This window comes from Mytilus californianus, unplaced genomic scaffold (assembly GCF_021869535.1).
Source record: "Mytilus californianus isolate M0D057914Y unplaced genomic scaffold, xbMytCali1.0.p SCAF_7, whole genome shotgun sequence".
In the NCBI taxonomy this organism is placed as follows: Eukaryota; Metazoa; Mollusca; class Bivalvia; order Mytilida; family Mytilidae; genus Mytilus; species Mytilus californianus.
In genome coordinates, this window is record NW_026262723.1 from 52,898,166 (window position 1) to 52,922,443 (window position 24,278).

General features: G+C 33.6%; 1 protein-coding gene across 1 annotated transcript; it reads left to right on the forward strand.

Annotated features, from left to right (window-relative positions):
* The first annotated feature begins 6,478 nt into the window (after nucleotides 1-6,478).
* LOC127708803 (visual pigment-like receptor peropsin) lies at nucleotides 6,479-22,300 on the forward strand. The gene is made up of 6 exons (XM_052213927.1): nucleotides 6,479-6,740; nucleotides 13,068-13,227; nucleotides 18,325-18,452; nucleotides 19,079-19,175; nucleotides 19,868-20,078; nucleotides 21,672-22,300. Exons 1-6 carry the CDS (start codon nucleotides 6,662-6,664, stop codon nucleotides 21,906-21,908), a joined length of 912 nt encoding a protein of 303 aa, XP_052069887.1. The 5' UTR covers nucleotides 6,479-6,661; the 3' UTR covers nucleotides 21,909-22,300.
* The last annotated feature ends 1,978 nt before the right edge of the window (nucleotides 22,301-24,278 follow it).

Genomic DNA, 24,278 nt, shown 5'->3' on the forward strand with positions numbered 1-24,278 from the left:
TTTATAGTTGTTTTGTCCTGACATTTACCTTAGACAACATATATATCAAAGATGAAATGAGAGGAAACAGTAGTGTATCGGTTTTTTTTTTTTTTGCCTCTTGAATTCATTTGGAATAGACCAATTAGTAGAAGTAATCGCCGACAAATGAATCGCTGCACTACAACCGGTGCGACACTAGTTCGTAGATAGCATTAGCGTATTTTGGCCCTCTGGCATCGTAAGATCTATTACCAAGGAAAAGTATACAGTTGGGTGAGACACAGCTTAAAGAAAAGAAGAGCACAAGTTCAATGTCGCTTAAACTTGTGCGCTTGGATTTTTTTTACAATGTGTATGTTGATTGATTAGGGCATAATGACCGGTTTTGCAAAAGTATTTTTATTTATTTGTGTCACTCATACTGAAGCAATATTGAAGGTCCATTTTAAGTTGCTTGCTTGTGAACTCGTAAGAAACAAAATTAGAACCCACCAAACGTCAAAAATCATCAGTATTGTCTGTGTTTACATATTTTTTAACAGTTAACCATTACCGAATCACCAGCAGAAAACATTCTTTCGCAGGACAATTGAAGTCACCGTGAATGGACGACAACTGAAAACTGATAAAAAAGAATACATACTATTAAATAGATTGTATGTATATAGTTGATTACAACCTGTGTAGTAGACATACAACTGGCTTGTTAAAAACAAAAAGAAAAACTAACAATCCTTCCACATAATACCAGAAATAAATAATGCCTTATTTAGTACTAAATAAAATGGAAATTACGAATTCAAAGTTCTGAAGGCAAGCTCAAAGTAAATAATTAACCTATAGAAACTAAATAATACCGGTCTACATTCTTATACTGGTCGCTGTACTTCTGAAGAGATTTCATACAGCAACGACATAAACAATGCAGGAGGAAACAATCTTGAGCAACGACTAAAAAAAGTTGTGCAAAACGGAAACGCTGAAAAAAATAAAAGAAACATGTCTTTATTTTCAAAATATAGCGAATTGATGTTTGCTACCCTCCAGTGGCGGATCCAGAACTTTTCATAAGGGAAGCCTGCTGACTGACCTAAGGGGGGCCCGCTCCAGTCATGCTTCAGTGATTCCCTATATAATCAACAATTTTTTTTCCACAAAAGGGGGGCCCGGGCCCCCAGGGTCCCCTAGATCCGCCTATGCCCTACCCAAGAACACGGCTGTCATTCGGTGTATCGAGAAAAATGATAGTGGGAGAATAATTAACGGTGCTCAATTATTGCATTTGGATCATGAAAAAGATCTAGTATAGGATCGTGAATGAAATCTTATCGAGAAGATACATACAACGTCAGTAAATTAAATTAATGACAAATGTTGGAAAATAAAACGGTCTGTCAAAGTGGTTCAACATCATGATCAGTATCCGTGAAAAATCAAGGCTTAAAAGGAAATTGTTTTTACAAAACTACAAAAGACAGATTGCTCATCGAAATTTCAAAGAAATGAAAATGTAAACAAACATGATTTTTTTTCAAATTTTTAATGCATAAACTACTTTTCTATTAAAAATGTCGTTCAATATTACTGTTTAAAATAGTTCTTAAAGTTATTTGATTTATTTCAATCAGAAACTTTGCAGAAATGACAATATTTGTGAAAATTTGATATTTCGGATCGTGAAAGATTAGGTACCGCATTTTGATGATCGTGAAAAGGATCGTTAAAGTTCTGCTTCCGCTTATTCATTATTGCAAAATTCCACAAAAACGATCAAATCTTTCTTTAAACACGTGATAATTAATATTTGAAATTGGTATAACTAAAGATTGGATTTGCATAACTTATTCCACTTCACTTTTGTTTGTGAATAGGGCTATGATGGTTCATTGTCATTGGATCTGACTCTTTGATAATACCACACCGACTAGTTTTGTTATAACAATATATGTCCGTCTGTCCGTCCTACATAAGTTTTATGTCTTTTGAAAAGTTAAGATTGTCTTATCTGATTTTTAATATTTTTTATGCAAAGTCATATCTTGTTGATTTTTCAAACACACTTATGAGAAAAACACTTACAATTAAATCAAACAAAGACGCCAACAAAAAAGTTTTGTAGTTGCTAATACAGAGAATATAGTAAATCATAATTACGGAGCCCCTTGGGTGCAATGTAAATATAAATATTTTCGTTTGCCGGAGATTTAATCTGGTGCGCTCCAGTTTGAAAAACTTTTCAGCTCTTGTGCACGACTTTCAATCTTGTGTGCATGACCGTTTTAAACTGGTGCCCATGACTTTCAAACTGGCGCGCACGACTTTCAAAATGGTACGCATGACTTTCAAACTCGTGCTCACGCCTTTCAAAAATGGTGCTCATGACTTTCAAGAACTGGTGCGCATGCTTTTGCAACTCGTGCGCATCAGTTTGAAAGTCGTGCGCACCAGTTTGAAAGTCGTGCGCACATATATTGAAATCCGTTCGCGCCAGGTTTTTAAAGTTGTGCGCACCACCTTTTAAATGTCGTGCGCACGAGTTTCGAGGTCGTGTGCACGATTTTTCAAACTAGTACGCACCAGATTAAATCTACCGCAAACGAAAATATTAGTATTAACAAGGCACTTAAGGGACTCCTTACGTGATGATATATACACTTTCCCGATAAAATACAAAATAAGTAAATTATAAATACAAGGGTATACAAAATGAAAACAACACTATAAAAACCTCATGCGTCCGAATCGCACTTTGGACACACCCGCAAATGGAACGCCAAAAGCCAAAAACCTGAAAGCTGGATGCATATATATACCTACCCACGTCAAGAAGCATACGACTAAATGAAACATAATAGTACAAAGACAAATAAAGGTAAAACTGTAAAGTAGATAAAATGCTACACAAAGTCAGAACATGGAATCTCTAACAAAAGACCATCCTGTATTATTTGTTAAGCAGACACTGAATATTTATCTATTAAGTGTTGGAACTTTCCAATGACATTTTGAGAAAAAGGACGATACGTTCTTTCACAAAACCTTGGCTCATTATTTTGTTTGATCAGGCACTGACAACGTTTAACAAACTCGGAGTAGCAGCTGCAAGCTACTGAAAAATGTATACTATATACGCTGATGAAATGGGTAAATCGCTGCTAAGGTGAGGAAAGTTTATAATTTTAATAGTGGTATTGAGATGACCGCTGTAGTCAAATTCGGGATATATGTCTTAAAATGAGGAAGCTGTATACTAGTATGTGATGTCTGTAATCTCTAGTTTATGACTATTAATGGGACCCAATCAGAAAATTTTGTATTGCTAATGGAAAGAACATCTTCGATACACATTTATGTAAAAACTAAATGATACAGCTTCTTTGGGCTTACACTTACGAAAACAAAAAAGTACACATTAAGATATTACCAGGGAAAGACCATCAGACCCCTCTTACTTCATTCATTCGTGGATGTATTTAGCATTAAATATACAAAAATATTTACTTTTCGACAATTCACGCTCCTGGAGGTCTTATTATCTCGGATGCCTAGTTACATTTAGCATTGTTTCTTAAATGAAAACAGGTCTAAATATGGGTCTGTATGAAGATATATATATATAAAGATACATATTTTACAACAACAAAAATGAAAGCATTAATTTACGTTTCTTAGTAATTGATTATACGCTCCAAACAATTACAAGTATATCATAATTACACGCTTTAACCAATTACAAGTATATCATAATTACACGCTTCAACCAATTACAAGTACATATATATCAATTTACAAAAGAAATGTTGTCTTCTGATCAAGTCTGGTCACGCCTTGTCTTTCGCGATCAAAATAATGCGTTGAACAATCTTTCACGGTCAATTTTGATGGAAAATCAACAAAAATATACTTTTTTCAAAAATAATATGAACTTTTTCAAGTAATAGCATATTTTTTTTTCCATTTTACTGGACTATCTGACACAAAGTTAGATTAAGTTTCAAATATATCTTGATATATTGGAATGAAACCATTATACTTAGATTCAAAACGTGATTTTTTTTACATCGCGATGACCTTGAGGTCATTCCGATGTATTGCTATCGCCTAGATTTCCATTATGTAAATTAGTTTTGGGTTTGTAACCGATCTATAAAAAAGATAAATATGCGCACATAAACGAGTGCAAAATAACATTCCTTGTCATTTGATATAAATACATCTCTTCAATGAATACTGATAAAAATATTTTTGTTTACAACATAAATTAATAATGTGAAAATGTTTTGTAGTTAGATATATATATATATAAGTAAAAAATCATTGATAATATCAATGCACACGTACCGAAAAATTGTGTTAAAGCATGCGGAAGAATATCTCAAAGAACGTTTTGCGACAGGACCGGTAACTCTGTAATTGTTTTTGCGGGAAAATATGAATGCCTACTCGTATCCAATCTTAGAAAAATCGAATTTTTACAGAAAAGTGTCCACCATGCACTTGCATTGCACTATTATTAGAACAGTAGAATAGAATGATATACAAACGGATGCAAATCATATATATATGTAACTGTTATTTTAATATAATATATAACAACAAATCAGTGTATACTGATTTGTATCACTACAATATAATAGTTATTACGGTGAAGTTGAATTTCCTGTCATTTATTCATCATACTCGCACGCACTTGTCTAGAAAAAAATATATCTCTGTACATTAACCTCAGTTTCAGGTAAAGAGATATGTTGTTTTTTTTCTGAGACAAGTGCTTTTGACCATCCTCAAGAACTTGTGGTCATCCGATGTTCAGTACTTCAGTACTTTGATTCTTAATGATTCTCATAGGATTGTGTGTCGTCTTTTGTTTTTTCTTAATAAGTACTGCATTTTCCCTTTAATTTATTGCACGGTATTATTCAGGAAGTTGAATCATTTTGACAGACATATTTCTTTTTTCTGATTTGTTCCACCTTTTGAAAATACAGCAGATTTGTCACAGATATTGAAGTAGAATTACACTTAATTGAATTCACGATCCGATCGCATTGCTTAACCACCGTAACTAAGTTATTTTTTCACGATCATTTTTCTCGATATACTGAATGACACCCGTGAAGAATAGGTAACAGAAATTACAAACGCATGATTGAAAACAACAGGTTGGTGTAACTGCTTATAACATTTAAAAAAACGGACAGATTTTAAAAAGCTTAATCCCTAAATCTGCTAACATTATAAATACTATTTTCGTAAATGCTGGTTTTTATTTAACTCTTGTAGCTAGATGGATTCAATTCATGTTATCTTTATCCCACTTGTAAAAGGTTTTTTTAGTCATGAATACATTATTTTCACATTATTATATTTTGCTCCGAACTCTAATAAAAGTCACTGTTTATATATGGAGAAGTTGAGTAAATTTATTTTTATCAAATGAATAAATAATGATCAACTGGTCGGCACAGACTTCTACATGAACAAAAGTTGATATAGGATATTCCTCAATGAGACAGTATGAGTAACCACCAACTAAAGACATATGTGTCAACATTTCATTTTCAAGTTTCAAAAACCAAACCGATTCTATTATTATTTTATTGATTTTTAAAATAATTTTTATTCTTCAGTATGTATTTTTTTAGAATTCGAGTTTTAAATGTAGGAAAATCGATCAAATCAATAATTGTGTGATGACTAAAACGGTTGTTCTTTAAATAATTAAAACGTACAGAAACAATCATTATTCATTTACTAGAATCACTAAAGGCTTATAAAACTGTAAAGATATATATCCGTTAAGATATCATTATGGTTTATTATATCAAACGTTCTCTTGGGAAGAGTGCTTGGTGTGGTAGACTTAGATCGTTATAAATGATTTTATTTGTAGTCAGCAAAAAGAGAATTTAAAAATCAGATGCATTTTGTGGGTAAAGTACGAAGTTCTCTGCACGTTGAATAATCTTGCAACAACTCAATGCTTGTTCATTTGCCTGTTGCAAGGCAAACTTTCGACCCTATCCAACATTCGGGCCTTTTTTCCACAAGACAATCAAAATGCACTGTTCTTCTTTCCAGTCAACCTTCATTTTACAATCTACCTATTGAATTTACAATAATTTGTTCGCGTCTTGCATATTCATGAATATTTGCCACTGGACGTTTAGCAAACAACAATCAATCAATCGTTTAGACAACAATGTTATTCACTCCTTAATTTACAAAAATCCAGTAATATTTGATATTTGGTTTTTTTTGTGTTATACTAACTGTATATTGTTCTATATTTTATTTTTATTATTTGTCAAAGACTGTTTAAATTGTTTTATGTCAATTTATATTTGACTTTTTCGATTTTTAAAGTAGAAAATCAGAGGAAATATTACAAAATTACAGAATCCATTAATCCTAAGGAATTATAAGAAAGTGTCTGTATAGTCGAATACTAATTATAGTCCAGACGAGCATGCAATCAATAGTTAACGATTTGTGATACTTGATGCAAGGTGTTAAATAGAATAACAGTTATTCGTTGACAGATCACAGTTCTGTCCTTTCTTACAAAATACCGTATGTAACAGCCCTATTGATGTTAACCAATTGCGTGACAGGTGACTCTTAAGCAGATTTCGCGACAAAGCCAAATACAACTGACACTACAGATTGAACAGCAAAGATGGAAGCAATTGTCAGATCTGGTGGACATTTTTCAGATTTGGAACATCGAGGCATAGGATGTCTTTATTTTGTTCTTGGTAAGTTATTTTTCATTAATTAATTTTAATATTTTTTTCTTACAGTTTATGTTGTACATCTATATCTTATTTTAATTGGTCAATAAAATGAATAATGGTGACGACTGTTACCTTGAGTATCAGAATTTCATAATTATGTTCAAGTGGAATTGTTTGCTTTTTCCAGAGAATCAACATTTTGTTTACCATACAAGATTTCCATTTATCTTTGACGTATGATTGATAAAAGATGAAAAGATATGCTTATACTGCATAGCTGAAACTTGTTACATAAGCATATTACTAGTAGACAAAGTTATTTCGACTGCAATTCGAAATTTTAAACATTTAATCTTAAATTTTTTTTTTAACTTGGCTTAATCTACAAATGTTGTATAATTTAATTGAAGCCTAACTACAAAAAAAAAAAAAAAAACCAAAAAACGTGAATTTCAAATTCTGACAAAAGTCTTAGTGTTATATCTTATTTGCTTGTAAAGATAAAAGGACATTGACGGTTCTTAAGTACGACGAATATTGCAATGAATAAAGTATTGAAACTCCGTCCACTAAGGTCCTTCAACCACACCGAGTGCGGGTGGTCGTTTGTTCGATCCTCAACCGGATCAGACAAAAGGCGAAGATTGGTATCTGTGCTTCACTATCAAACACGTGACATTTAGGAGGAATGTCAAAGCCTGGTAGGCTGGGAATCAGAATAATGTAGTAAGGATGGTTTTATAAAGGAACATGTTATTCAGTTGGTTAAGATTTGAGGTAGGTCAAAGCCTGGTAGGCTGGGAGTCAGAATAATGTAATAAGGATGGTTTTATAAAGGAACATGTTATTCAGTTGGTTAAGATTTGAGGCATGTCAAAGCCCGGTAGGCTGGGAGTCAGAATAATGTCATAAGAATGCATGGTTTTATAAAGGAACATGTTATTCAGTTGGTTAAGATTTGAGGTATGTGAAAGACTGGTAGGCTCGGAGTCAGAATAATGTAATAAGGATGGTTTTATAAAGGAACATGTTATTCAGTTGGTTAAGATTGAGGCATGTCAAAGCCCGGTTGGCTGGGAGTCAGAATAATGTCATAAGGACGGTTTTATAAAGGAACATATATTGACTCTCAATAATGACGACTTCAGTATGTATACTAAAGAAATTTATCATGTAGAACTTATTTAAATAAAGCTAATACTAACAATGACCACTGTCCTTTCCTCGATCTTGATATCTGTATCATTAACGGGAAGCTATATACAAAAATTTATGATAAAAGAGATGATTTTTCATTTCCTATCGTTAATTATCCGTTTTTAGAAGATGATGTTCCCTTGTCACCATCTTATGGTGTTTATATATCTCAACTTGTACGATTCGCTCGTGTATGTAACAACGTATTAGATTTTAATGAGAGAAATTTACATGTATGTATTACTGAAAAATTATTACACCAGGGTTTTCGATATCATAAACTAGTTAAACATTTACTAAATTTTATCATCGGTATAAGGACATCATTCGTAAATATAACTCAACATGCAGACATCTTATACGTTCGGGTATTTCACATCCATTCTTTTATGGTAATATTCTTTACAAAGCACAAAAATGTCAGTATTCACCTCAAAAGCTAACAAAACCTTTAAACAGACTTATTAAGAAGGGATATAGTTACGATACTGTTGTCAGGTCATTAAAGATTGCATATTTTGGCTTTAATATTGATTCACTTATAGGGTCTTTGCATCGGAATTAAACATATTTATTCTAAAACCAGTTGTTGGCATGACACGGGTTATGTTCTTCTCATATATTTTATGATGGTATAATACTAAACCCCTAACAGGAGGGATTGTGCCTGATATTCATATGATGAAGACATAATCTTTCAATCAGTTTAATTGAGGTCTGGAGCTGGCATGTCAGTAACTTCTAGTAGTCTTTTGTTATTTATGTATTATAGTCATTTTGTTTATTTTCTTTTGTTTCCTATTCTGACATCGGACTCGGACTTCTCTTAAACTGAGTTTTACTGTGCGTACTGTTGTACGTTTGTTTTTTCTACATTGGCTAGATGTATAGGGGGTTGAGATCTCAAAAAACATGTTTAACCCCGCCGCATTTTTGCGCCTGTCCCAAGTCAGGAGCCTCTGGCCTTTGTTAGTCTTGTATCATTTTTAATTTTAGTTTCTTGTGTATAATTTGGAGTTTAGTATGACGTCCATTATCACTGAACTAGTATAAATATTTGTTTAGGGGCCAGCTGAAGGACGCCTCCGGGTGCGGGAGTTTCACGCTGCATTGAAGACCCATTGGTGGCTTTCGGCTGTTGTCTGCTCTATGGTCGGGTTGTTGTCCCTTTGACACATTCCCCATTTCCATTTTCAATTTTATGTCATTCAGTTGGTTAAGATTTGAGGTATGTCAAAGCCTGGTAGGCTCGGAGTCAGAATAATGTAATAAGGATGGTTTTATAAAGGAACATGTTATTTTTACCTTCATCAGGAAGGCTAAAAGCCGATTATTTGACAGCCAATGATATATAAGAACCGAAACAGCTGAAAAGCAATGTGAACAAAAAAGACATAAAACTTATAGCCAAATCTATCGACGGTCAACTTTGCTTGACGGAGTTTAAACCGTAGTTTCTTATTAATTTCTAAAGTCAGTACCAAAGTACTGACCATTGAGCTGATGATACAAGTGATTGGTTAATAGTCGGTGTATTTTTTCTTGTTTTCTTTTATCTAATGAGCATCGTTCATATATCACCGATCTAGTAGTATGCACAAGGATATGCCTTTTTTCCCTCTCTGTCGTGGTATTTGCCAAAATGGTTATGCCTTTTTTTGACACTTCACGGAGACGCTTTATCATTTGTGCGTTTCGTTAAATGCCGCGTTTTGATAGCAAAGAAATAATGGAATTGAATCAAATGTTTAACTTAACCATTCCCATTGATGTTCGAGGTAAAATACAGATATATCATGTTAAGGAGCGGAATTTGCGAGAAAAAAAAAACACCAGCATTGAGAAGGAACTTCCTTCGCCTAGGGGCCAATGTAATCTTACTTTCCTTCCTCTACAGGTGTTCGAGGATTCTGGAGCTCAAATTTTGTTATTACTTTTCTATATGCATATTGCTATTGAAGATGTACTAAATTAATAACAAACAAAACGCAAAAACAGAAGAGAAAAAAAACATGAACAAACTCAATATCTGGTAAACTGAATCTCTTGATAGTTGTGTAGGTCTCTCTATAATTGATGAGTTTTGATTGTCCCTTTCGTATATCTTCTGCCTCCTTTTTACTGAAAAGTTATTATACTGTGCATTTATTGACATATAGAGGAATATGCTAAATACTATACCGGTATATGTTATTATATGTGCGAGGTAAAAAAAAAATGAGTTCAGAAACGCAGAAAAAGTCTCAAACAAACCAGTACAACTCTAGATTCAATATTCAGACATATAATGAAAAGATTTGAATTAAATAATAGAAAACTGTTAAAGGTTTGTCTTGTTCAATATCCTTGTGTACTGTGAACCAAATGTTCCCCTTCATCTACTTTATCTCCGTTTTGATATTTTGTATATTCCATGTACATTGTTTCTGTTAAAACTGCTTCATTTGTGATTATAACAATATTTTGTAAAACTTTGTTGGTATAAGAGTATTAAAATGTTCCACTACCTGCCAAATAATGACACGGATCTGTAGGAGCCGCCTGGGATGTTGTTGATGATGACGCACAATTTTTTTTTCTGTAATTGTTGAGCCCATGATGACGATAATTATTGTCATGTGTAAAGATCCTGGTAATTTATAAAATTAAATTTCTTTAAACCGATTAATTATTTTCTATTTCATGATTCTACGTTTGCAGCTAATTACTTTACATTAATGATTACTTTCATTTTGAAATGTTACATAACATATATGCGTCAGTCAGTTGTTCATTCGTGTAAAAAAATTGGTTTTTCTTTAAGCTGTGCCTTCAAAATGTACTTTCTGTTCGATTATTATAAAATCATTAACTAACCTGAGTATCAAATCAGCAATATATATAACAGCAAACACGAGGAGAAACCACGGTTGATCACAAATACAATTGAGATCGAGCTTTCAAAGTCTGGAACAGCTAAACACATCTGTTATACCCATCGATAAATTGTAAATGCCGATCCTTAGTTTTAAGGACATTTTTATAAACGAACATGTTATTCAGCTAGTTCTGATTTGATGAATTTAGCAGGACCACTAGTCAATTAGTATATAAAACTAGTTATATAGGAAGACACGTTCTTAAGTTTCGAGATAAATTGAGTTATCTGCCCTTTTATATTATGATCCCTAATTCTTATTTTTGTAAATAAGTGTCTAGTTTCAGAATTTGGATATCTTAAATATAATTATTGATCTTGTTTTACTTTAATGCTTTTACAAAGTTGCTTTATATATTTGTATTCCAAGTATTTTTACTTCTTTCATAGTTTGACAGCAAACTATTTTTTTGTAGTGTTGTGGGCTATATACAGCAATCCATGGAGTTTCGTAAATGAGGTCCATATTGGTCAATTTTCTATATTCATATATAATTACTAAACTTGACTCGTTTAAAACTTTATTCGTCGGTTGTATGTCTCTTATGTACATGTACATTGTTTGCATTTTAACCCATCAGGGTTTTACTTTTTGCAATATTATTTGTGAGGAATCTTTGATAAAAGTTGAACATTCATATATTCCTTGCATATATATAATGTATGACTTTCTTTTATGATAATGGTTTTATGTAAAAGTATTCAATCTATCTAGATATAAGATTGCGGATATTTTCATAAGATTTTTCTACTGGCTGTTTATCAAGGTCAGTTTTAAACCCTTAATTAACTAGAAGATGTCTTTTCAATAGATGTTGACAACACTTCAAATGTAAGAGTGATATTTTTTTTTGTAGAATATTCCCAATTTTAGCCATGCACCTATACTAAGTACTTAATTGGCATAAAGCTAGTCATACAGTAAGACTATCGTTGTAATGTTCTCCGCCTATTTAATCTTCATAATCAGATGAAATATCTAACGATCCGTTAACATTTACTGGAAAATGCAGTAAGCTTCACTGTCAACTCATCTCCTAGTGCAATGCATAATGTCATCTATGTCGAATAGTTCGATGGAATCCGATTGCTTCGCTTCTCTTTAAACAGGCAGCAAGGTTAATCACGTTCTGGAAATGTAATCCTATTTACTTCTTGCTCAAAGTAGGAAACCTTAATTAGAAACTATAAATGATGATTAAAACACGTGTCATATTTGCTTGAATAACAGGAAATCCCGCTGAATTTTTAAGGAAGTTTTAGAACAGAGAGAATTAATTAAGCTTCATATCTTGAAAGCTGTTGGGTTTCCCTGCTCTGTTTTTGTTTTTCTTTGTATTTTGTATCCCAAAAGATCGATTTTCTTCTTTTTAAGGTTATCCAATGTTAGCAATTACTGCGTGCTTGTGTCAAAATGTGTGTCAAATTTTTTATCGCGAGTCAAAAGTAATTGAAAATGTTGGTGTACCTTAAAGCTTCAAAAGAAAGGCGAAATATAACAAAGGGAAAAAATAAGTCGAGAACAAACTGACAATGCCATGGTAAAAAACAAAAAGCAACGAAAAGACAAACAACAATACACAAAACACAAAATAGAAAGCTAAAGACTGTGCAATATGAACCCCACCAAAAATCGGGGTGGTCGGGTGCTCCGGAAGGGTAAGCGAATCTTGCTCCACATGTGGCATCCATCGTGTTACTCATACAAGTACAAGCTCGTAGATGAGTCTTATTCGATAGGTCGCATTCGAGGAAAAGAGGATGAAATAGTGGTTACGACAAATGGTACATACTCGTCGCCATATGTGAAGCAGATATTTCATAACTGTCATCCAACTCGTGATGGCGTCCGTAAAATTTTCGAAAGGATGATTTCAACTTCACCACTTGGAACTCTTGGTTCAATAGCTTCCTTATGGATGCCACTAGCGAAGAAGGATCTGCTCACCCTTCCGGAGCACCCGAGACTACCGTCGGTCGGTGAGGTTCGTGTAGCTCAGTTTTTAGTTTTCCATGTTGTGTTTGTGTTTGTGTACTGTTATTGTCTTTTCGTGTTTTGCTAAGATTCTTTCGATTTATGAGTTTGAATATCCCTTTGGTATATTTCGCCTTTCTTTTGAAGTACAATTGTAACTCTTTTACAAACAAAAATTCTTGGCACCGTGCTCAACCACGTCTAAACTTTGTGGTTGACTGTTTCTTTTATTTCTTTTTTTTTATTTTTTTATTTTCAGGTTCAATTGGAGTCTTGTCCAATTGTTTGGTAATGAATGTGTTCATTCGAGAAAACGTAGTGTCTGCACCAAAGAAGGTACTGCACATCAACTTGTGTTTCAGTAATGTCTTGGTGTGCCTTGGATTCCCGTTTGCTGGATTGTCATCGTTCAAAGGAAAGTAAGAAAATCAATATATCATTTACAGCACATATACATAAAAATAATGTTGACTCTTTGCTAGGTCAGTGAACTATAATATCAATATCAAACCCGGCTTTGTTGACTATCCACTGAAAGAATATGCATAGTTATGACATAAAAATGGGACGAGTAACTAAAGGACGACTGTACACCTGTTTTACCAGTTTGTTTACACTCGGCATCTATAAAAAAATGTCATGGTTTAAAATGATAAATGTATCTGCTTTTGACATGCTTGTTTATCTCTGTATATCTTGATATTCTGGACTCTGACGATTTAGACCTTAACATATTGTATAGACAATTGTCTGTTGCTGAAGGCAGTAAACTATATTGACCAGATCAGATGTCTTTGATTTTCTGCTGCTGACTCGTTGACGTATAAACCACCATTCTTTATTCATTTCGCCTCGAAATTGATATTGATATTAATTTCTAAGCTTGTCACGGTTATGGGTAGACAATACTATTGACTGGATTCATTAATATCCATATAAGTTTTCTTTTGTCTCAATAAAATGCCATCCATTTCAATTAGTTGAATTATTAAGATATGTTATTGATCAATAAAAATGAAATGAAACAGACATTTTCAGAATGTGTTACCCAGCGAACAAAGTTTTGCGTTTTATTTGAACCAAAAACTGTCACCTTTCAAGATAACAAACAAAATAACACCTAATTTTTTTATTATTGATTTTTATATTACATGAAAAATGATAACAAAAAAAACAAAAAAATTTTATGATAGTAAAACAGACCACAACATCTAATCCCTGCGAGAGAGAAACAATACGTACAAACAAGGACAAACAACTACGATTAATGCAGGCACGACGTTTCTTGGATAATCTTCAACAGGTGTACACAACACTCGTTTCTTGAATCATCTTTAACAGGTGTGCGAAACACTTATTTCTTGAATAATCTTCAACAGGTGTGCACAACACTTGTTTCTTGAAGCATCTTTTGAATAATCTTCAACAGGTGTGCACAACACTTGTTTCTTGATTCATCTTTAACAGGTGTGCGAAACACTTATTTCTTTAATAATCTTCAACAGGTGTGCACAACACTTGTTTCTTGAAAATCTTCAACAGGTGTGCACGATACGTGTTTCTTGAATAACCTTCAACAGTGGTGCAAGACACGTATTTCTCGAATAAACTTCAGCATGTGCGCGATATGTGTTTCTTGCATAATCTTCAACAGGTGTGCACGATAAGTTTTTCTTGAATAATCTTCAGCATGTGCGCGATATGTGTTTCTTGCATAATCTTCAACAGGTGTGCACGATAAGTGTTTCTTGGATAATCTTCAGCATGTGGCGATATGTGTTTCTTGAATAATCTTTAATTGGTGTGCACGACATATGTTTCTTGAATAATCTTCAATAAGTGTGCACGACACGTGTTTTTTTTTAATAATCATCAGCATGTGCGCGATATGTGTTTAAATCTTGCATAATCTTCGATAAGTGTGCACGATAAGTGTGAAAGATAAGTGTTTCTTGAATTATCTTCAGCATGTGCGCGATATGTGTTTCTTGAATAATCTTTAATCGGTGTGCACGACACATGTTTCTTGAATAATCTTCAATAAGTGTGCACAAGTGTTTTTTTTAACAATCATCAGCATGTGCGCGATATGTGTTTCTTGCATAATCTTCCGTAAGTGTGCACGACACGTGTTTTTCTAATAATCATCAGCATGTGCGCGATGTGTGTTTCTTGAATAATCCTAAACAGATGTGCACGACACGTGTTTTTTTTTTAATAATCCTCAACAGGAGAGCACTACACGTGTTTCTTGAGTAATCTTTAACCGGTACGCACGACACATGTTTCTTTATTAATTTTCAAAAGGTGCACTACATACCAAAAATGCGAAAAATGTTAATAGAAGCATCAAAATAAAGAGAGTCGAAATAGAACAGCCAAAACAGTCTGAGGTCAACTGTTGCTTGAGCAACCTTGGTGTTTGCACTTTTTAATAATAATCAATCAATTCAGAAAATTAGAAGTAAAAATGTCATTCAATTCATGCCAAATTAAAATACCAGTCATCTGAATAGTATCTTCATATGGCTTTTTACAACGTAAGAAGATTCAAATAGATATAAGAAGATGTGGTATGAGTGACAATGAGACAACTCTCCATCCAAGTCAAAATTTATAAAAGTAAACCATTATAGGTCACAGTACGGTCTTCAACACGGAGCCTTGGCTCACACCGAACAGTAAGCTATAAAGGGCCCCAAAAAATTACTAGTGTAAAACCATTCAAACGGGAAAACCAACGGTCTAATCTATATAAAAAACGAGAAACGAGAAACACTTATGAACCACATCAACAAACGACAACTACCGAACATCAGATTCCTGACTTAGGACAGGTGCAAACAAATGCAGCGGGTTTAAACGTTTTAATGGTACCAAACCTTCACCCTTTTTCTGAAACAATAGTGTAACATCACAACATAGAAAGACACACTATAAAATATCAACTGAAATAGCTTAACTCAATCAAAGGACATATTAACACCATTGAACATACACTGAACAAATAAATTTGACCTATGATACAATGTAAATACAAAATAAATATTTAAAGCATGACAAAGGCAGCGGATCTTCATAATCTGCTTAAAACATGAATGCTATACAACACCATGCACATAATTTACATAATCGGAAAACATAAAACATGAACAATAAGCTGCTTGGAAGCTGATAGAATTGCATATCAGATATCAATTATTTTAAGAGGAATTTATTCCGATGAAAAGTTAATTAGATTTTAAAGTCGGAAAAGTAAAACTCATATCTAGCTTCATATGTGACAAAGCTGCTTTCCCAATAAGCACGTGGTATGAGAGTAAGAACAAGTTCTAGTCGCTTTTGTATTACTCTTTAACCACTTTAAATGTTTAAACTAAAAGAAACATACTACGGGGGTTTAATACTTAATTGCATAAGGAATATATACAACAGATAGCCATATACATTCATATACAAGATGAGTCTTTGAGAAAACACCACACAAAGAGGAAAAAATATACAAGTCTGAAGATTTGTGCCCCGATACTAATAAAAGATATACTTAAATGATGAAATATATCGAATTGAAAGACAAGCGTTTTGGCATACAATATTAATTCAACTTATTGGTATATATCTTATATCAGTATCGTTGCACAAACCCATATACTTCTCTATATATTGAGCAAGGTTTTGACAGCCAACTGAGTAATTATGACACCCTCAACGGAGTTGGGGTGACATATTGTTATTCTACGTTTCTTTTTTTTCTTATTTTTCTTCCACTTTTTTTGTCCAGCTTATATCTCGAAATTGTATGAACCAATATTAATGGAACTTAACCATAATGTTAACCAGCATGTGCAGATTTGCAATCGGGGTATGGCATTTCCAAGATGACCGCCGTTTCCATGGAAACATCAAAAATGTCCAAAAAATCAATATGCTCTAAAGTTAATGAAACGTCAAACAAATATTGACTGGCATATGCAGATATCTCATTTGACTTTGGAATTTCCAAAATGTCTGTCGTTACCATGGAAACAGCAAAAATGTCAAAAATTTCAAAATGCTCCAATTTCCATGAAACTTTAGAATAGTGTTAATTGGCATGTGTAGATGCCCTCTTTGACTTTGGAATTTTCAAAATGGCTGCCGTTACCCTGGCAATGGGGAATCGAGGGTGCTTTTGGCATGATACGGGTTATGTTTTTCTCGTATATTTTATGATGGTACGATATTAAACCCCTAACGATTGTGCTTGATTTTCATATGATGAAGACATACTATTTCAATCAGTTCAACTGAGTTCTGTAGCTGGCATGTCAGTAACTGCTAGTAGTACTTTGTTAATTTATATTGATCATTGTCAGTTTGCTTATAGTTTCTTCTGTTACCTATTCTTACATCGGAATCGGACTTCGTTTAAACTGAGATTTACTGTGCCTATTGCTGTGTATTTGTTTCTTCCACATTGGCTAGAGGTATAGGGGGAGGGTTGAGATCTCACAAAACATGTTTAACACCGCCGCATTATGGAAAAAATGCTGAATTTGTCGTTTCCGTTCTCTACTTTTAGTTTGCCTCAATCAAATGTTATAAAACTTATACACAATGCTTATTACTACAAAACACAGATCAAGTTTGCATTTTGGTGGTATCACTTTTGCCGTTTTAGAGTTTTGTTCCTTTACAAATGGAAAAATTGCTTTTTTGTTTCCGTTCCCTAACTTTATTTTGTTTCAACCAAGTAATATGAAACTTATACACAATGCTAATCACCACAAAACACAGATCAAGTTTGAATTTTAGTGGCGTTACTTTTACCGTTCTAGAGTTATGCCCCTTTACAATTGGAAAAATTGCTGAGTTTTTCGTTTCCGTTCTCTAACTTTTGTTTGCCTCAACCAAATGTAATGAAACTTATGCACAATGCTAATTACCACAAAACACAAATCAAGTTTGAATTTTGATGGTGTCACTTTTACCGTTCTAGAGTTATGCACCTTTACCAATGGAAAAATTGCTGAATTTTTCGTTTCTGTTCTCTAACTTAAGTTTGCCCCAACTAATTGATATGAAACTTATAAACAATACTTATTACCACAAAACTCAGATCAAGTACAAATTTGGGTAGCGTCACTTTTACAGTAATATTCCTTTATAATGTTATATGGACACATTCCCCATTTATATTTGTAAGAATGACATTGAAGATGAGATACATTTCATTTTAAAATGTCCCACTTATCAAGGTCTAAGATCTTATTTTATTAAACCTTATTATTGGAGAAAACCTTCTATGTATACATATATACAATGTGTGTGTGTCTCACAGTCTCAATGTTACATTTTTAAGATGGCTGTTTGAAACATTCAAACCTTCGTGTGTCGCTCACAATCTTAATGTTATATTTTTTAGATGGCTGTTTGAAACATTTAAACATTTGTGTGTCGCTTATGTTTTTTAGTTGGCTGTTTGAAACATTCAAACATTCGTGTATCTCTGAAAATCTCTATGTTATATTTTTAAGATGGCTGTTTGAAACGTTTGGATGCCAGGCTTATGGAGTAGAGTCCTACACGGCTGGATATGCTGCGTTAGGGTTTGTTATCGCCCTTTGTATTGAGCGATACTGTTCTGTGCGTTACACAGAATTTTGTGAGTATATATGATTAAAAATATATTATTATTTGTAAGAAAATATAAAAATAAGAAGATGTGGAATGATTGCAAATGAGATAACTCGCCACTAGAAACCAAATGACGTAGAAGGTTAACAATTAAAGGCCACCGTACGGCCTTCAACAATGAGCAAAACCCTTACCGCATGGCAAGCTATAAAAAGTTCAGAAAGGATAAAGGTAAAACAATTCAAACTAAAAAACTAACGGCCTGATTTATGTACAAAACAATAAACGAAAAACAAATATGATATACAGCAACAAACGACACTGACCACTGAATTACAGGCTCCTGACTTGGCACAGGCAAATACAGAATGTGGCGGGATGAAACATGTTTTCGGGCGCGCAAACACTTTCCCTAACCTGGGACAGTGTTGTAACAGCACAACATAAGAACAAACTATAAAAACCATCCAAAGCTTATCATATATGTATGAAAGGACATGTGAGATAACAGTCGAGGAGATAATACAAAAAAGTCATATTAATGCAATTCAAAACTAATAAGTTGTTAGAGTGTCGTACAAGTAAATCTCTTAACTTGGTCTGTTATTGGGGTCGGGTAACAAAAATTATGTATTTATCAATCTTTCTCTGCAGACGATTCGTCTTCTACAATGACATGGTGGATGATGGCCCTCGTTGTATGGATTACATCACTACTTTGGGCTCTCTTCCCTTTATTTGGATGGAGTTCGTAAGTTTATGTACAATAGTAATTATGCATGTCAATTGTTGAAGACAGTGTGTGGACCTCTGACAGTCTTTTGATATGTGTGTTGTGTTGCGGGTCTCATTTTCGTATACCACACTTCTTTTATTCATTTTCTGGATTTCTAATCTGATCCAGGGAAAGTTAGAAATTTTATCTTACTCTCTTTTTAAATCGGTATACACGGGTTTTTTTCTTCAATTTTGTTTTACATGCTTTTCCAAATAGATAGCATGCATTTAAAGTCTTGAAAGAAAATGTCGATTTTTCATTGAGAATTAGAATTAAATATATTTGTTTTTAATAAGACCGATGCAATTTTCTCAATTTGTCTGGGCCATGAATGCTCAAAGAAGTTTTAGTCAGAGATTCATATGACATCTGACGGCCTTTTAGGAGACTTGTTTTGGCCATGTGTCGGACTGAGACAACTTTTAAAAGTAAATGGGAAGGCTATATACGGTACCTAAAATTGAGCTAGAAGGTAATAAGAACCATTTACTACCAGTTATGAGACTTTTTTAATAATTGAGAACAACCACAAATCCTCGTGACTACTTTTTTTATTATCAAAAATTCAACTCAAATTCGTTAATGTGCAAACAATCTTATTTTTAAAGACTTTTAAAATGGCTGTAGATTTTTCCACCAAACGTTTCAAATAACATGTTTTACAGTTATGCTCCTGAAGCTTCTGGTGTAGCATGCGGACTAAACTGGCTAAAAAAAGATACCAGTCACTTGACCTATGGCATGTGTATTTGTCTTGGAAGTCTGTTTTGGTACGTTGTCGCAGCATTCTGCATTTCCGGAACCAAGCAAGAGAAGCCAATCGTTGTTACCCGTGGCCAGGAGTATGAATGGCTGAGCAATCATCAGTTACGTTGGGTATGTATTTAATTTATCAGTTTCTATATTTGACATTAGAGAGAAATGTTAAACCACAAAGTTACAAACTGGACCCATTGTTAATATTTCGGTTTGTGATTTAGGAGGTTAAAATACCAATCTAAATTCCCAGAGTAGCACTGGGTCCAGTTTATTGATTAGATACAAGAAGATGTGGAATGAGTGCCAATAAGACAATTCTCCATCCAAGTCAAAATTTATTTATATATTTAAACCATTATAGGTCAAAGTACGGTCGAGCATGATAGAGTATCTTAAGGACCTGCTAAAAGTAATGCTATATCAATATTTGTATTTACTCTACTTTCACGATTAAATATGTTTTTCCTTACCAAAAGTTGTTTAGTTTCAAAAATGCAGCTTTTTGGGTGCTTTTAGTTACAAGTTAAATCAAGCCCAATACATTATATATTATATTATCAATTACAAAACAGCTTAAGTGTGGTTGTTCATTGCATGACTGGTTATTATTAGGCAAATATTCGTTCGTAACGTTCACTGACAACTCTTGTATTTACAATCAACATTAAAAATCGTATGCCACGGTTTGTCAGCGCTTTTTCTCATGGTTGAAGGCCGTACGGTGACCTATAGTTTATAACTTCTATGTCATTTGGTCTCTGGTGGAGAGTTGTCTCATTGGCAATCATGTCACATCTTATTTTTATACTTATAAATAAAAACAAGTTGCTTTTTTTAACCCGAACCCACTGACAGGTCACAATAAAAATTATTTTTGAATTTTTTTTTTAAATGTTCAAATAAATGTTTTACGTAACAGTTCAATTTATAGTACTCATTGCAGTCCGTGTTTAAGTCATGTCGGTTTCATTCAACAAGGATTTGAGTGGGGAAAACTATATATACGTTTAAGCTCAATGTTAAATTGTAGGATAAAAAAAAATCGTAGTGTAGTAATATATAAAATGTATTTGTACTTGCTACGAAACAGGAGAAAGCTCGGCGAGTCTTGCTTTCTCTCTGTTTCTAGAGCTCGTCATATTAATTTTGTATTATCCTACACTGTACGAATATTGTATATCTATTCGATCAGACACATCCGACACATTTATAGAGAATCGGTATTGGTAAAAATATTACTATTCTCGTCTACAGGTAATCAACTAACTTAATATGTTTATTATAGATATAACAAAAATGATGTAGGCTTATCCCGGAAACTGTTTTTATATGAAGTCGCTAATATATCCGTTTTTGTTTCCTTCAAGCCACTACGATTTTTATCTATCTTTTTGATCGTTTTCGAGGAAAACGTTTGTGTTAGCTGTACTAGTATCCACCATCACGTCCAAGGCGATATACCAGAGACATAACAAATGCGTCAGTAGAAATCTGGTAATATCCCAAAATTGACCCATTTAATATTGTATGGTTTATTCAAATATAAATCACTGTAAACGAGGAATATTACCCTTAATTTGACTTAAATATTGTTGCCGTTGGAAAATATATTAAAGCATCAATACTGTTCTCCATAAATAACAGAATGTGCTAAACAAAATAAATATCACACATCAAAATAGACTGCATTGTTTTGTTGTCTTGTTTCAGATTTGCATCGGATTTCTTGTCTTCGTAATAATTGGATGGGGTCCATATGGAATGTTCATGTGCTGGTCACTTATAACTGATGCCACGGAAGTATCTATGTTGGCTGCATCACTTCCGCCATTGTTCGCCAAAGGAAGCACCGCTCTTTATCCTATTGGTTACTTACTGTCAAGTGAGAAGATCAGAGACGGCGTGCTTGGTGGATACTTAGATGAACCCGTAAAGAAAGAGAAATAACAACTGAAATGTTGTGAGGTTCCAATACGGTCAATTTAAGATCGCAACTACTAAATTCCCTGTTCTACTTGTATTCTTTTTAAATTCTAAATTTAACAAAGAGGATGTCAAAAGTTGAATTTAAGGTATAAAACACTTTTGGACAAATTAAAATTCGTTAGACTGAATTTGATCGTTTTTGGAACCTTATTTTACTTTAAGTTGTCTGATTTGTTCAATGACTATATTGTTTTGCAACGAATCATATATTATCGTGTAACTGTATAGCATGCATAATTGTAATTGTGGCTTTTTGATGCAAAGATGTGTAGTGTACTGCTTTGTACTCATCAAGGAAATTGGTAATTGGTAGATGAAGCTCTAGATGAAGAAATAAATTATTATAGAGCAGAGATTTTGTTTTGCTTTATACACAACTAAGTTTGGGAGGAACCCGTTACATGCACTCAATGATCATGAAAGGGAAATCAATAAAGGTAAATGTAAAGACATTTCCAACTGCAAAAGAAACAAAAACACATTAATGACAAATATGTATTTTGTTTTGGTTTTTATACGCCCGTCAAAATTTTGACAGGACGTATTATGGTATACAAATGTCCGGCGTCCTTCCGTCCGTCCGTCCGTCCGTCCGTCCGTCTGTCTGTCTGTCTGTCTGTCTGTCTGTCTGTCTGTCTGTCTGTCTGTCTGTCTGTCTGTCTGTCTGTCTGTCTGTCTGTCTGTCTAGTCTGTCTGTCTGTCCGTCGGTCTGTCTGTCCGGCGTCCGCATGTCGCACAGTAACTTGAGAAAGACTTATCCAAATTTCATGAAACTTATCATAGTTGTTTCTTATGATGGTCAAACGATCTGTATACATTTTGGTGAAAATAAGATTACAACTTTTTGAGTTACGGGACTTTGTAACTAAAACAGGGGGTGTTTTTTCACATGTAGCGCCGTATCCGTCAAAAACGATTTATGATTATTGCTTAAAACTTTACACACTTCTTAGTTATATTAATCTAAAGATCTGTATACTTTTTGGTGATGATTCAAAATTTTATTTTAGAGTTATTGAGTTTTCTGTAAAAAACAGGGGGTGTTTTCACATGTCGCGCCGTATCTCAAAAACGATTTATGATTATTGCTTAAAACTTTACACACTTCTTAATTATATTTATCTAAAGATCTGTATACTTTTTGGTGATGATTCAAAATTTTATTTTAGAGTTATTGAGTTTTTTTTGTAAAAAAAAGGGTTTTTCACATGTTGCGCCGTATCTCAAAAACGATTTATGATTATTGCTTAAAACTTTACACACTTCTTAATTATATTAATCTAAAGATCTGTATACTTTTTGGTGATGATTCAAAATTTTATTTAAGAGTTATTGATTTTTTTTATAAAAAAAGGGGGGGTTTCACATGTCGCACCGTATCTCAGAAACGATTTATGATTATTGCTTAAAACCTCACACACAAGACGACGGGCGTATCATGCGCTCGTGGCGCAGCTGTTTATTTTATTGGGGAGAAGAATGCACTGCAATCAATCAAAACAAAATCTTTTCGCCAATTCAGAGTTAAAAACAACAATAAAATCAATAAAGAAAATATAATACTATAACATAACTTGTACATTTTTTTAAGAATGCAATGGAAACCCAACGGCCTTATTTATAACAAAACTATAAAAAGATAAACAATTGTTTGGCATAATGCACCAGCAACAACCACTGGATTACATTCTCCTGACTTGAGACGGGCGCCTAAAGAATGTGGCTGGGTAAAACATGTTTGTGAATGTTCAGACCTCCCGTAACCTGGGACAGTGGGGAAACAGCACAACATAAGAGCAAAATGTAAAAAATCTGTTGGGAAAGGATTGACTCAACAGATTGACACGAAGCACATCAAACTACTAAAAAAGACAAAAAGTACCGATCTAAGAGTACTAGAAGTTATTGCTAAGCCTATAATAACTAATAGATAAATCATGTTTACCAAGATGCCACTGTAACAATAAGGATGTGGTATCCCATTTGTAGTAAATTAAGATGGCAGTAGTTTGACTTATGTTCAAATTTTGTAAATCGATTACGAAGAGACAAATCAAAGTGACAAACAAAAACTGAGGGCATCGCATGGTCCCCAACTGAGTGACACTGGGTGATTCGACAGGTTAAGCGTCTTTTGATATGCATGCATCGGCTGCCATACGATTTCACACTCAGTACAAATGCCACAAACGGTAAAATACAGATCAGTCGACTATATTGGTATTTACATTGTATAGATCTTAAACCGCGAAAACGTTTCGCTAGTGAGTTGAGACACCGACACATCATACCGTTCAACCAAATTCGTGTTGTGATGGTGACCGTAAAACT